General features: G+C 31.0%; 1 protein-coding gene across 1 annotated transcript in view; it reads right to left on the reverse strand.

Annotated features, from left to right (window-relative positions):
- LOC106467718 (RWD domain-containing protein 1-like) overlaps positions 1-13,571 on the reverse strand; it is a 41,424-nt gene extending 27,853 nt beyond the window's left edge. The window contains exons 1-2 of the mRNA XM_013928092.2: positions 13,271-13,571; positions 3,017-3,094 (exon numbers count right to left, since the gene is read on the reverse strand). Coding sequence (XP_013783546.1) covers positions 3,017-3,094; positions 13,271-13,343 — 151 coding nt within the window. The 5' untranslated portion in view covers positions 13,344-13,571. The remainder of the gene's footprint in view (positions 1-3,016; positions 3,095-13,270) is intronic.
- Positions 13,572-13,834: the final 263 nt, after the last annotated feature.

A 13,834-nucleotide genomic window follows, 5' to 3' on the forward strand; every position in this document is an offset into this window, starting at 1 on the left:
TATATATATATATATATATATATATATATATATATATATATATACAAGTAAAATTAATTTTTGAAGTCCCAATAGTAGAGCCAATTGTTGTTATGATTACATGTATGTTAGATAAAGGCATTATTTAACTGGACTTTTGGTATTAGTTATGCAGTTTTACCTTTGGTTTTTCATATTTACAATAACATAACATTTAAGGACAACAATGGACCTTCTGGTCTATCTAGGCTCTCCCATCCACTAAACTACAAAAATATTCAAAGCCAGCCATTATCATTTAAATATTTATCAACTATTCCTTAAACTCCCTTAAATTTACTGTTTCCACCACATATGAAGGTAACCCTATTAGAAAATTAAAAATATTTTAGCAGAAGACAATTCTTATCCTGTCTGAATTTGTGTCCCCTGGTCCTACCATTCTTACAATTAAGTATGAAAAAAGATGCATTAACATTATCATTTCCCCTTAATCTAAAACACATCAATCAAATTCTCTCTAATTCTCCTATTTTCTGTCCTCGATTGACAACCTTTCCATCTATAGCCCTCCTTTGAACCCTTTCCAATGATACAATGAAACTATAACCTCATTAGACTTATATTCAGTATTTCTGTAGACATAACCTAAATCCTATTTGTCCTACCACTAGCAACAGTACACTGCTTGGAATGGCTTAAGAAACCGATAAACTAAAATGCAAAGATCCTTTTCTTCCTTAAAAAATTATACTCATCATCCCAATTGTAATACCCCACGAGCATTACCTTGCATTTATTAAAACTCAAAGACATCTGCAATTTATTCACCTAACTCACCAAATAATCTAAATCGTTTTGTAAAGTAGTATCCTCCTCCTCACAGCCAGCAACATCCAAGACAAATTGATATCATCAACAAATAATTTATTCACCATTCCTTCATCTATGTCATTGATGTAAATAAAAAAGAGGAAAGGTCCTGTACCCAACTTATGACATTAATCCAGTCTGAATGAACTCCATTTAAAACAACCATGTACCTTCTTCCATCCATCCACTTTTCTAGCTACTGATAGGGGTACAATTAGTAAAGTGTTCAAATGACAATAAACTCTTGGGTATCTCTAGCTTTACAAAGTATTTTTAAGTACTACAGAATTACTTTGATCAATTGTTTGGTTGGACAAATATCTGGTCAAAAATCTTTAATTACCACATGTACAAGGTACTGCATTTGGGTTGTCATAATTTCAATCATGTTTATTATAAATTGGAACACGCTTAACAGCATGACTGAAAAAAAGGGTTTTGAAATATTGGTGAATAAATCACTCAAGCTATTAAAGCAGTACTCTGCTGGCAGTAGTAGTAAAGCTAATACTAGCTTAGAGTGTATACTGATCACAAGTCAAAAGAGGTAATCACACACACATTTCTTTAGACAAATCACTAGTTAGGCCTCAAATTGAATACTGTTTACAGTTTTGGTCTTATTTAAGACAGAACATTGTCTTATTGGAAAGAGTTTAGAGGAGGGCTACTAGGATCTCTTATTTTCTCTTCAGCGGTGAAGTGTAAGAGGTGATGTTGAAGTTTACAAGAATATGTCTATTGCACAAAAAAAAAGGATGTGATATGAAAGTATTTGTACTCAAAATATGTCTGTGAATTCTGACATCAGTTTGACTCAGACTGACAAGTTGGAGTGCAAGGTGATGTTCTTGTGAAGAATAAAAATACTTTTGTCTATCATACAATTTACATGTTGCATTTGCATAGCCACCAGAACCTTTGAAATGCATATCTATAGTTTTTCTCAGTATATCTGTATACTGTATCTGGTATTTACTCTCCTGTACCATGAATTAAGTCAACAATGTAGAGTAAAATAAATAATTGATAACTGATATCAAAGACATAATACCATGTTGAATGACACTGTCAGAAGTTGTGGCATGCACATTTTGACCTCCACCCATGCACAAAAAGTTAAGATAGTTTATTTGATAACAAAGATATTGGAATATGGAATGAGCTACCATCAGCAGAATTGGAGTCCAACACTTTAGATGTGCTTAAAAGGGGAATTGCTAACTTACTTAAAAATATATATAGTGAGTTCAAGTTCTCACTTTTTTTTATCAAAGTTTAATGAAGTGTAAATCCACAATTTTTAGCACAAAGCAAAGAACTTATAATTCAATAACATATGTGACAACAGACATGCAAGTAGTAGCCAGAAACTAGCAATTTGATATTTATTAAAAAGTTTATTAAACAAACAGACCAAACTTTCTGATTACTTTCAAATCATAATGTCTTTAATAGCTAAATGTTTTGTTTTTATTATTTTTAAGTATATTAGTATGGTAAATGATGGTATACATCTTTCAATATTGTTCATAAAAATATTATTGTGTGGTTTACTTAAAAAATAACTGAATATCTTCCTGCACAACTTATAAGTAGTTTACATTTCATATCTATGAAATTGTGTTTATTTTTGAAGAAAGAACAGAACAAAACAGGCTATTCTACTAATAAATAATTACAAAAGAGGCCCAAGTTAGCAGTGCTTTACATTTGCTAATATTACATAGTTCTGCTTTCTGTATAGAACTTTTTAAAAAACACCCTCTACAAGGTTTACAAATAAACAAATATTCACATTTTCCTTTGAAAATATAATCTTGATTTGATTCTTATGTCAGAATTTTTTTAAGAAGAATAACTGTAAAAGCCTCTTTATGATTAATAAAATGTTTATTGAGTATATCTATATTTCATTGCTCAGCAAACCATATGTAACAGAATGACTAAATTCAGAAATCAGGTTCAGAGGATCAACTATAATTGTTTCACCACAAAACAGAATAAGGAGTATTTACAGCTAATCTGTTTAAGGTTGTTGGCCTTCTACTAGACCATTACATATCATACTTGGAATAAATGCAGCTAAAACACACATTAGATAACTTTCAAAGTTACAAACATCTGATATAGACTACAAAAAACCATGGTTGTTTGAACTTACCAATATGAACTGGATCATTCGAAAAGTTCTCTGTTGACAGATCTATTGTAAATACATGAAAAGGTTCTTCCAACAAGACTGCAACATGAAAAACAAAAACAAAAATAGAGCTAAAAATGAAATCCAGTTTTCTTTTCCTTGCAAGAGTCATCTAAGAATCTAAGATAAAAGATTTCTTAATCCACAGATATGTCACTACACATAAATACACACACAAAAAAAATCAAAGTAAAACTTAATGTATACACAAAGTATTTGTATGTTAGTATAATAGCTTTCTTGCTCTTTTGGTAAATGCATAACATTTATTGAAAGTGCTTAATTCTAAAATCCACAAGGAATATCAGTTAAACACTTAATTGTTGTTTATTATTTAGATAAATTACTCTGATAAAAATACAGGCTGTAAATTATCTACATCTGATGATAATAGCAGTTACTGGGGAAGTTAACACTGAACAAATTTCATTCATTCAGATGGATGCTGATAGTTCGCATGCATTCAAAGGCATCAAAAATGTATTTCAATATTAATAAGTGTAATACATATACAAAGCAAAGTTCAAAAGGCCTATTAACTGAATCAGAAAAATATTATTAGTGATTTAAAAATTATGAGAGATACAAGTGTCATGTAATTATTAAGAAAAGCTATTCAACATGGTCTGACAATGGTGATTAGAACTACTCAACCATTGGGACATGTATAGCAATTTTGGGTTTTTATCTAAATATTGCTGTAAATTTGTATAATCTCGACTGGCTAAACCTAATCTGGAGTAGTTTTATTTTTGTTATTGTAGGAACAACATAAATTTTCTTGAAACAATACAGATACACACAACATAATAGATACTTGACTTATAAAATTAGTTTGACCTTGGATTTGTTAGCTGTTAGTTTTTGTTTTTTTTACTTTAGTAATATGGTGCATAATAATATTTTCTATTCGGTTGTTGGATACAAGTGAAAACAAAAAAATCTGAGAATATATAAAATGAAAGGAGAAAGGTTATGTATCCATGCTAATTGCATATCCTTGAACAAGGTAAAACCAAAAAATACTTCACTTAAATGAAACCTTTCATATGAATATTCCCAAACTAAGTGAACACACTGATGACCCTATGATAATAGGCAAACTATTTAACAAGTTAAAACATTCTAAGAGAGAAAACTTACGAATAAGACCAATTCCACATGAGAAAGCAATAAATTTGGGACTTAATGATAGAACCAAGTGGTTTTAGGTGTTCAAAAGGCTGGGGAATTTAAAAGTAATAAGAAAAATTCAATATGGGGCCTGCATAATATAATTAAAGCAGTTGGTATTAAATATAATGAAGTCACCAAATTTTGAGAAAAATGCTTATAAATATTTATAGGTATATTTTGATAAACAAGGTCACAAAAACTTTATTAATAAAGTATATGAGCAGCTTATCTATCACACATTAGTTCAGAACAATTGATTTTTTAATTCTTTTTCTTTCTGGTGCAGTGTTACTGTCATTATTTGTGGGCTTTAGAAGTAAATTTAAACTACGATGAATTAGTTATGGCAGGTAGCAATTCAATAGCTCCACACAAAGTATCATTGCGAGTTTATGTTATATTTTGATAACATTTATAACTAACTGAGTAGTTAGTAAAGGACACATTAACATGATCTTTAGGTTTGACAAATCCCTTTTATATTGAACTCTTCACATTGAGTCTTAAAAGATACATAACATTCTCCTGAGCTATGCAAGTACTACCAGAAGGTGACAGTAACCAACTAACACTAATAAATCAAATACACAACAGCATATTTATAAACATGGTATATATATATATATATGTACACTTGAACACTGAAAAGTACAGCAGAAATTTGTTGTATCACATTTGTTATATTTTGTAAATTAGGCACATTTATAGTTGTTTGCTAGTTTAACTTTTCCTGTCTACCACTTCCACATAGTTAACAGTAGCAAACAGTTCTGAAACTATGGCTATTATTAAGTTAAAAAGAAAAAGAAAGAAGATTATACCACGAAATAACATGTAAGGACACAAGGGACCTATTGGTCCACCTTGAGTGTCTAATCCACTCAAATAAACATTACAAACATACACACACACACACACACACAGTTATCATGCCTTCCCTTAAATTTACTGTATCCAACACTTCTTTAGGCAACCTATTCCGAGGGCCAACCACACTGTTAGGAAAATAAAGCTGTCTTAGCTAAAGTTGATTTCTACCCTGCCAAAATTCACATTTATGTCCTATACTCTCATCATTCAATACAAAAAAATATGATGCATCAACACTATCAATTCCCTTTACATCTCAATCAAATACCCTCTAACTCTTCTTTTTTTTTGCAAGAAAATAACAATTTCAGAGATTTTAACCTATCCTTGTCTGACATCTCAGGTATTATCCTAGTAGCCCTCTTCTGAACCCTTTCCAATAATTCAATGTCCTTTTTAAGGTAATTATACAGCGACATTTAACCTCTGTATTCAATATTTCTGTAGATATAACCTAAACTCCTATTTATCCTACCACTAGCAACAGTACATTGCTTGGATAGCTCAAGAGAATAATCAACCAGAACACAAAAGATCTTTTCCTTCCATAACACTACTTAGGCTATTTCATTGAAAATTATACTCATCATTCAAATTGTGACACCATATGCAATACTTTGCATTTATTATAATTAAAATCCATCTGCCATTAATTTGCCAAACTCACCAAATAATCTAAATCCTTTTTTAAAGCAGCAGTATCTTCCTCACAGCCAGAAACAATCAAAGCTTCAACATTATCAGCAAATTTAAATAATTTATTGACCATTTCTTCATCCACATCATTGTTGTAAATGAAAAAGAGCAAAGATCCTAGCAATGAGCCTTGAGGTATTCCACTTGTGACATGAATCCAGCTGTACTGAACTGTATTTATAACAACCTCCCGCTTTCTTTCATTCCTCCAGTTTTCTATCCAATGAACCAACCTCACCTCCATACATAAAGATATAACTTTTTTAACACGCCTTTCATGTGATACCTTGTCAAATGCTTTCCGAAAAACCAGATACACCAAATCCACACCCTCATCTACATAAGCATTAACCTCTTCAATGTTAAATGATTAGTAAGGCAAGATTTTACCAAACTGAAACCAGGATGACTGTTCTAAAAAAATTTTTAATTTTGTTAAATGACTTTGCAAAGCATCATTTATCAGACTTTCAAAAACTTTTCCCACCAATGAAGATAAGACTAATAGGCCTAAAATTACTGGGACAATTGTTATCATCTATTTTGAAGAAAGGAGTAATATTAGCCAACTTCCTATCTTGTAGCACCTGTCAACCATTAAAGTATTTAGAAAAAATAATAGAAAAATGGCTCACATATCTAATTCTTAATCACCTTCAAAACCCTTGAATAAATATTATCTGATCAAGAGATTTATCATTCTTTAAACTTCACAATTATTTCTTAATAAGCTCGAATTAATGTGATCATCTTGTTCAATATTGTTTTTATCTAGGAACTGTTCAGGATGAAGAATATTGCTTAAAATTGTAGAATTTAATAACCCAGTCATCCCATACTTATCTGATTCAGTATTCCTGTAACATCCTTCAATGACCTTACTCCCATCCTAACATTTTGCTCACTTAATGTATTTTAAGAAATCGTGATTATTAATTTTTACATCTTCAGTCAACCTCTTTCATAGTTCTTTGAGTTCCTAATTTCCTGTTTTACCAACTCTCTTGATCTTCTATAACCTTTCAAAATCTCCCATTATTACAGTCAATTTAAGCCTCCTATATTTATAATTCTTTTCTTTAATGTTATCCTTTATATTCTTTATGAACTAACCTTTTGTTTTTACCTGTAGCAATCTTTTTTCGTTTTTTTGATGAATAGCATGCCTATCTTGAATCTTCAAGAATGTATTTTAAAAAATTCCTCATATTTGATCAGCATATCTAATTGATTCAGTTGCTCAATTCACAGCAGATAATGCTTGTACCATCCCTTCAAAATTTTAAGTTTGGAACCAAAATCTCATTATTCCTTATCTCCATAAGCCGAAAAATACTAAATCTAATTGAATTGATCCTAAAAATTCATCCAGCCATCCTGCTCATCTCTACATATTAACCTAGGGATAGCATTCAGCCCTACTTACATTTTCATCCCCACTTGTAAGTGTTGGCAGTATTCCTGACAGAATTAAGTTATTATAAGACCTTTTCTATGAATACCTTTACCAATGCCTTGTAATTTGTCCTCTGACAAATTTTCCCCTACATCATTCGACATTATGTGCACCACAAAAACTGCATCACTGCTAGCATCCTTTACTATATTACTTGCTTTGTCAGTTATATCCTCCACCCCTCTCCCTGGATAGCATAATCTAATTCTTTTCTCCTTATTTACCCCACAGTCTATCCTATTCATGTGTTGCACAAACAAATCTCCAATAAAAATAACCTCATATTTTTCATTTCCATCCCTACCTATCCCTTATATCCTTCCCTCCTCTAGTTCCTTATCTATACAAGCTAGAGGCTGAAATCTGTTACTTAATAGAACCTGATAATTATAATTAAATCTATTACTACCCGCCCTACTAGTACTGTCATGAAAGTCATCATTAACCACTGTATCCTTTACATGCAAAAGCTTAATTTTCTCTTTAAATCCTACTGCTATTTTCCACAGTTTCCCCTTCTCTTTGTCCACTACATCTACCCTATTTAGGATAGTCTCCAATTTCTCCTCCAACCTACAGACTCTATACACAAATTGTACAGGGTGGGCAAAAAATATTGGCACCCTTCCCTATTTAAAGCTCATGTTAATTTAGTTTTTCATATTTTAGCTGGGCTTCATCAAACAGATTGTGGCAAAGGAAATATATGAAATAACTGATGTTTTGAAACAAAAAATTGTTGAAGGTTTCATTCACTCAGGTCACTACTAACATGCCAAGGAAGATGTCACATTACACATGGAGACATATCATCCATGTCATGAAAATGAAGGCCAACAGACAGACATTTTGGATTATTAATCAAACCTTTTGTTGGTTTGTGTCAATATGATATATGTCAATATGCAATAAATTCTTTCTTTAATGTACACTATCTTTATTTGAAGGGGGGGGGGGCTAGACTTTTTGCTTACCCTGTACATCTTCAATACTTGCTTCTTTAATCCTCAACAGCACACCTGGGGTCCGCATGGACCCCAACGACTTTCTTGGTTGTATATTTTTTTACATAATCATTACAAATTTATATAAATTCATGTAATTGTGAAGTAGAGATTCTGGATCAATATGACACTACTGTTTTCGGAACAGGCAGATGGAGTATATAGCTATAATCTAATATTTATCTGGGGTTTATGTAGACCCCAGACTATCACTGAGCACCATTATACATGCAGTTTGCCCTATGGCATAAAAACAAATTTCTAATAATTTATTTTATTATACAGGTTGTTGTAGAGGATAATCCATCAAAGTAGTACAGTATTATCTTGTCTGTTTGCTTATAACATCATTGTAGTAAGCATGTTCGCACATCTCATTCCTCAACAAGTGTTCTCTGTGATGACTGCTTATAATGTCCTATTTTATAGAAATGTTGTTTGATAATTGTTGTAAATAACCTTCTTATTGGATTTTCAATTTATAGCCTACTATAAGATTACACTTGTGTTGGGGTCTGGTCAGGCCCAAGGTGACACAAACATACACTTTCAGTTTTCTTTGAATTGAATTTTGCAGTATTGTGGTAATCTGATCATATATTGATGGATAATGACTTGAATATAGGAGTGTACTAAAACTTTGACACTTTTTTGATACACTTTTTATATAAGGAATGGCTTAATATTACTTGTTGGTATATTGAAGAAAAACGTAATTTTGTAATTTCTTGATTTGTCAACATATTTCCTCTATAATACATATATTTTTATGTTGTTCACATTGCATGCTAACCCTAATAAGAGTTGTAATGCAAGTGATTTTTGGAATTTCAATTTAGAGCTTACTATAGTGGTCATTTTGTGCTGGGTGTCCATTTGGACCCAAGGTATTCCACAATGCAACTTTTCAAAGATATGCTGATGAGGGTTAAATGTGCATGCCAATCCCAAGTTCCCAAATAAAACTGACTCCTTGAACCTATTACACCTTAACTATGAGTACTTAACAACTACACTATTCTTAACCATCGTAGCCTGGGAATAAATAATCAACACTAAACACAAGTAGCCTATTAAGAACACTGCCAAGCGTAATGTTAGAGCTAAATATATTATGATATTTTATCACTACTTTATCTTTTCCCTAAAGTAATTAAATTTATCTTTAAAATAAGAAGTGAAACATATTCATTCTAATACAATTTATTTAGCCTTTTTTATAAATTACCATGAACTGAATAAGTTTAAATTATGGCTGAAGTCTCTCCCAGTGTATTGACTAGTTTAATACTAAAAACAGGTCTTTATATGTAAATCATATTACAAAATGTAATGAATTTTTACCAAAATCTTTACATAAATGAGAACAAAAGAGCTAATTTTTAAAAGATTTCTCTTCAAGGTGAACTATGAGTAAAGCTGTATTGTCTGAAAGCTCTTATACTAAATTAATACTGAAAGGAAATTTTAGTGTTTATCATTTGCCACATATTATAATGACCAAAACAATTACTGATTTTTGTAAGTGACTCCCAATTTTAAGGTTAGGAAAACACATTGATAATCTTCCAATAATCAAATGCCCTTGGTGTCAAGATTTCTGAAATATAATAGTTGAAGCTCTTATCTTTATACTAAGCTTTCTCGATGTTTCAGAACAAACTTCACCACCTCCAGGAGTTTCATTCTCAAGTTTTTCAAATTTTTACACAACAGGTATGTCTTCAACAAAAAAGAAAACTTTAAGGGAAAGTCCTTCCTATCCATAACAAACTTATAATCCTATACATCTCTTAAAATTGTTAGTGAAAACAGTAGCAAAAATTCTATTTAGCACGATATTCACAATCCTTTCTTAAGTGAATATGTCCTCTTCAAAGTATTAATGGGTCAATATTATCCTTAATTTTTATGAAGTTAATAAAAATATTAATTATTTGCAAAGCTACCACACTCCAATATTTAATGAAAAAGTATTTCATCATTCTTTCTAAACTGGAATATAATTTCATTGTATATATCACTGGTTAGGCCTCATTTTTGGGATACTTAATGAAGGGGAATTTTCAGAAAGAGTTTAAAAGAGGGCTACTAGAATGATACCTGGGATGGAAATGTTGTCATACAAGAACAAGTTAAGACCTTTGTAACTGATTTCTCTTGATAAAGGAAGAAACAGAGGGAAATTGATTGAGGTAGTGAAGATTATTAAGGAAACTGACTGTATTGACTCAATTTTTTTTTTTTCATATTTAGGGGAGAGAATGGGAGACATGAGAATACAAATATAAATTTTGGTAAGGACAGAGACATTGTCAGCTTAAATAGTTTTACTTTTAAAATAGGGTAGTTAGTCTTTGGAATGAGTCGCATCAGATTGGTAGATGCAGTAAATTTAAGGAAATTTAAAGGAAGGCTCAACAAATACTTAAATGGTCAGGGATGGATTTGAATTTTTTGTTTTATTCTTTGAAGTGGGTACAGTAGCCTTGATGATCCAACAGACCCATTGTTGTCCCTTATATGTTACATTATATCACATTCAGGTATAAATTATTTAATTAATCTGATAAATGTTAGAGTTAGTACAAGTTTTGAACCATATTCCATTACTACATGTGAATTAGATAATAATGATAAATGTAATCTGCCAAAATTCTGAAGGACAAGGCTGTACATTTTCTTTATGAAAAATGTGAAATAGTAAATTCAAGATAATACCCAAATGATAAAGCCAAAAGCAAAATCTACTGAAATGAGTGAACACAGCAATAATACTAGTGTTGAGTGTAGCTGGCAGAGAGAAGAATACTTTTATTTTTTTTTACAAAGGGATTTAGATCATTTGGAAAATAAATGACAGATGAAATGCAGAGTACAAGGTAATGCATAATGACTACCTTAAACTATAATTACCACCTTGATGGAAATCAGATGTGGAAGAAGCAATCTTAGAGTTTTGGTTGATCAGTCTCTAAGCCTTCAAGACAGTGTTGTTGCCCATGAGAAAGTAAATAGGATTTTGGTTAAAACCTACAAGAATACTGAATATAAAGAAAAGGAGATTATTTTTTGTACATATCTCTGGTTAGCCCTCATTTGGAGTATTGTATTCAGTCTTTGGCTCTTTTCTTGGACATTGAGTTGTTGGAAAGGGTTCAAAAGACAGAAATTAGGATCATTCTTTGGTTGGAGGGGCTGTCACACGAGGGCAGATTAAGGTCTTTAAAATTATTATTCTCTTTAGAAAAGAGGAGTTAGAGGGGTTGAAGTGTTCAAAATTATAAAAGAAACAGATAGGATTGATGCATAATCTTTTGTGTGTGTGTTTAATGGTATGAGTTGTATGACTAGGAAATATTAATTTGAGATTTGACAAAATAGAAGTTGTCTGTAAATTAAGCACTTTCATTTCTTGAACAGGGTGGCCAAGGTTTAGAATAGACTGCCTTCAGAAGTGGAAGATGCAAAAGGTTGGAAGAGTTCAAGAGGAGCCAGGGCTGGATACAGTCAGTTTGATAAAGTGAATAGGACAGCCATAGGCTAAAGGGCTCCTTGTTGTCCCTCAAATGTTATATTAACTTCAAGATGTGAGCAAACTCTTCATGCATTCCATTTGTTTGATGTGGAACAGTAACAAGTTTGTCTTTTTGTGAAATCAGTTTACTCAATTTTTGATTTAACGTCATAGTTAAAAGTGTTTTAGAGATGTTATTAATTGTGTTTTTTTATTAAACTTTTGAATAAGAAAGATTCACACATTTATGCTGGGTAAATCTATATGAAAATGTGGTTCCTAATTAAAATAATCCTTACCACATCCATCCAGATTAGGAGTCGCAACCCTATGATCCTCTATGCTAAAAGGGTCCCTCAACTCCTAGGATTTAAAAAAAGAGAATCTCGGGATATTGGGGATTGTAATAACAATTTCCAGACCAGAGAGGTGCCATTATTATTCCCTTTCTTTTTTCTTCACAAAGTAGAAATAATTAACCAAACTTCATGAAAAATTTGAACCTATGTGTTTTTATAATTAAACTTCATTAAAAGCTAATATAAAGCTGACTGTACTCAAGTTTAATTGCTTACACTCTGGGTTAAACTAATGGACAATCCTTCTTGCTGGATGACTGTAACACAGTAAGATGCACACAAAAATGGGCCCTATTTAAGCATTCATAACTTAGTTAAACTTTAAATAAAAAAATATATTTATTCATGCAAATTCTTAAAGTTTCACCAATCTCGTGCTTTTGCATTATTTTTTAGTCAGTTAAATTAAGTAAGGAATGCAAGTAGTTTAATTACATTTAATAAAGACAAAATAGAAAGTATATGAATAAAAAAAATAGAATTCTGCCTGGGATCCCAGGATTTGAGCTATTAAATCCTCAAACCCCAGGATTACTACTTATACAATGTTAGTTACACTTTAGTTTCATTCAAGACTGTATTTACTGTGTTTGCCAATATCTTACGTGGAGTTAATAATATATTTCTAATATTAGAATACAAGGAAGCTGTACTGCATTTGTTCAGTGTCACCATTTTAGAAAAAATTGGAAATATTTGTTAAGCAGACTAGATTGTTTGACTGAAGAAGCAGAAAATGATCCAGGTCAAGCAGGAAAATGTTCATCAAATCAAATTGTCCAGTTTTGTTCTCTCTTAAAATTAAGTCTTAATACAATGTACCAACTTTTTTTAACACAGTGAAAATATTACACACCAATAAGGTTAGATATGATGCCTAATGTAACTTTTAAGAAATAATTAAATTTAAAATACAAATAAATCATGAATATATATATATATATATTATATATAGAGAGTGTGTTAAGTTTATCCCTTCTAAGTTTTAAGCTAAAACATATAAATAAATTCCAATTTCCAGTACTCATTAAGTTCAGTTTTTGCATTCCATGTAGTTTAAACATTTTAAGCTAACGTTAACTATTCTAATTTCTACTTGTATTTTAATAGTACTACCTAGCTTAAAGTTCAACTAACCGGTCAGTTCACTTGGATAAATTGATTCGAGCGCCCCAATTTCATTTTTCTGGTCTTCCTTATAATCTGTCATGATTTGAAATAATAACCTTTACTAATGCTAAAACTATACTCGATACCTGACATGTATATTATATTACCTCAGTTTAAAAACTGAAATATTTTATCTGCTGAAAAATTTGACTTGTTTGGCTCCGGATTAATAAATACATTACCTACAGTTGGTTAATAGTAATACGGTTTTACAGACGTGAAACAAAACATAGTTGTGCAAAAGCGTGGAAAAGGCTCCTTATCCAGTATCAAAAATTTAAATAAAAAACATACAAAATATGTTCATGGCCACTTGGTTTCATAATAATAATAAAATATAATATAAACAACAAAAACCATTATTTATTATTATTTATGCCCTAATAAATTAGTATTAGCATATAAAGTCTCTTTTACTGTGCATTTCTTTTTATTTATTTTAGGATACGATTAAAGGTGTGGCGAAACAGCGATGCAATACGAGTATCTAATAATGCTTGGAGACGGCTTGAATTGGTAATGAAGAAAAAC

Source organism: Limulus polyphemus, unplaced genomic scaffold (assembly GCF_000517525.1).
Source record: "Limulus polyphemus unplaced genomic scaffold, Limulus_polyphemus-2.1.2 Scaffold2716, whole genome shotgun sequence".
Lineage (NCBI taxonomy): Eukaryota > Metazoa > Arthropoda > Merostomata > Xiphosura > Limulidae > Limulus > Limulus polyphemus.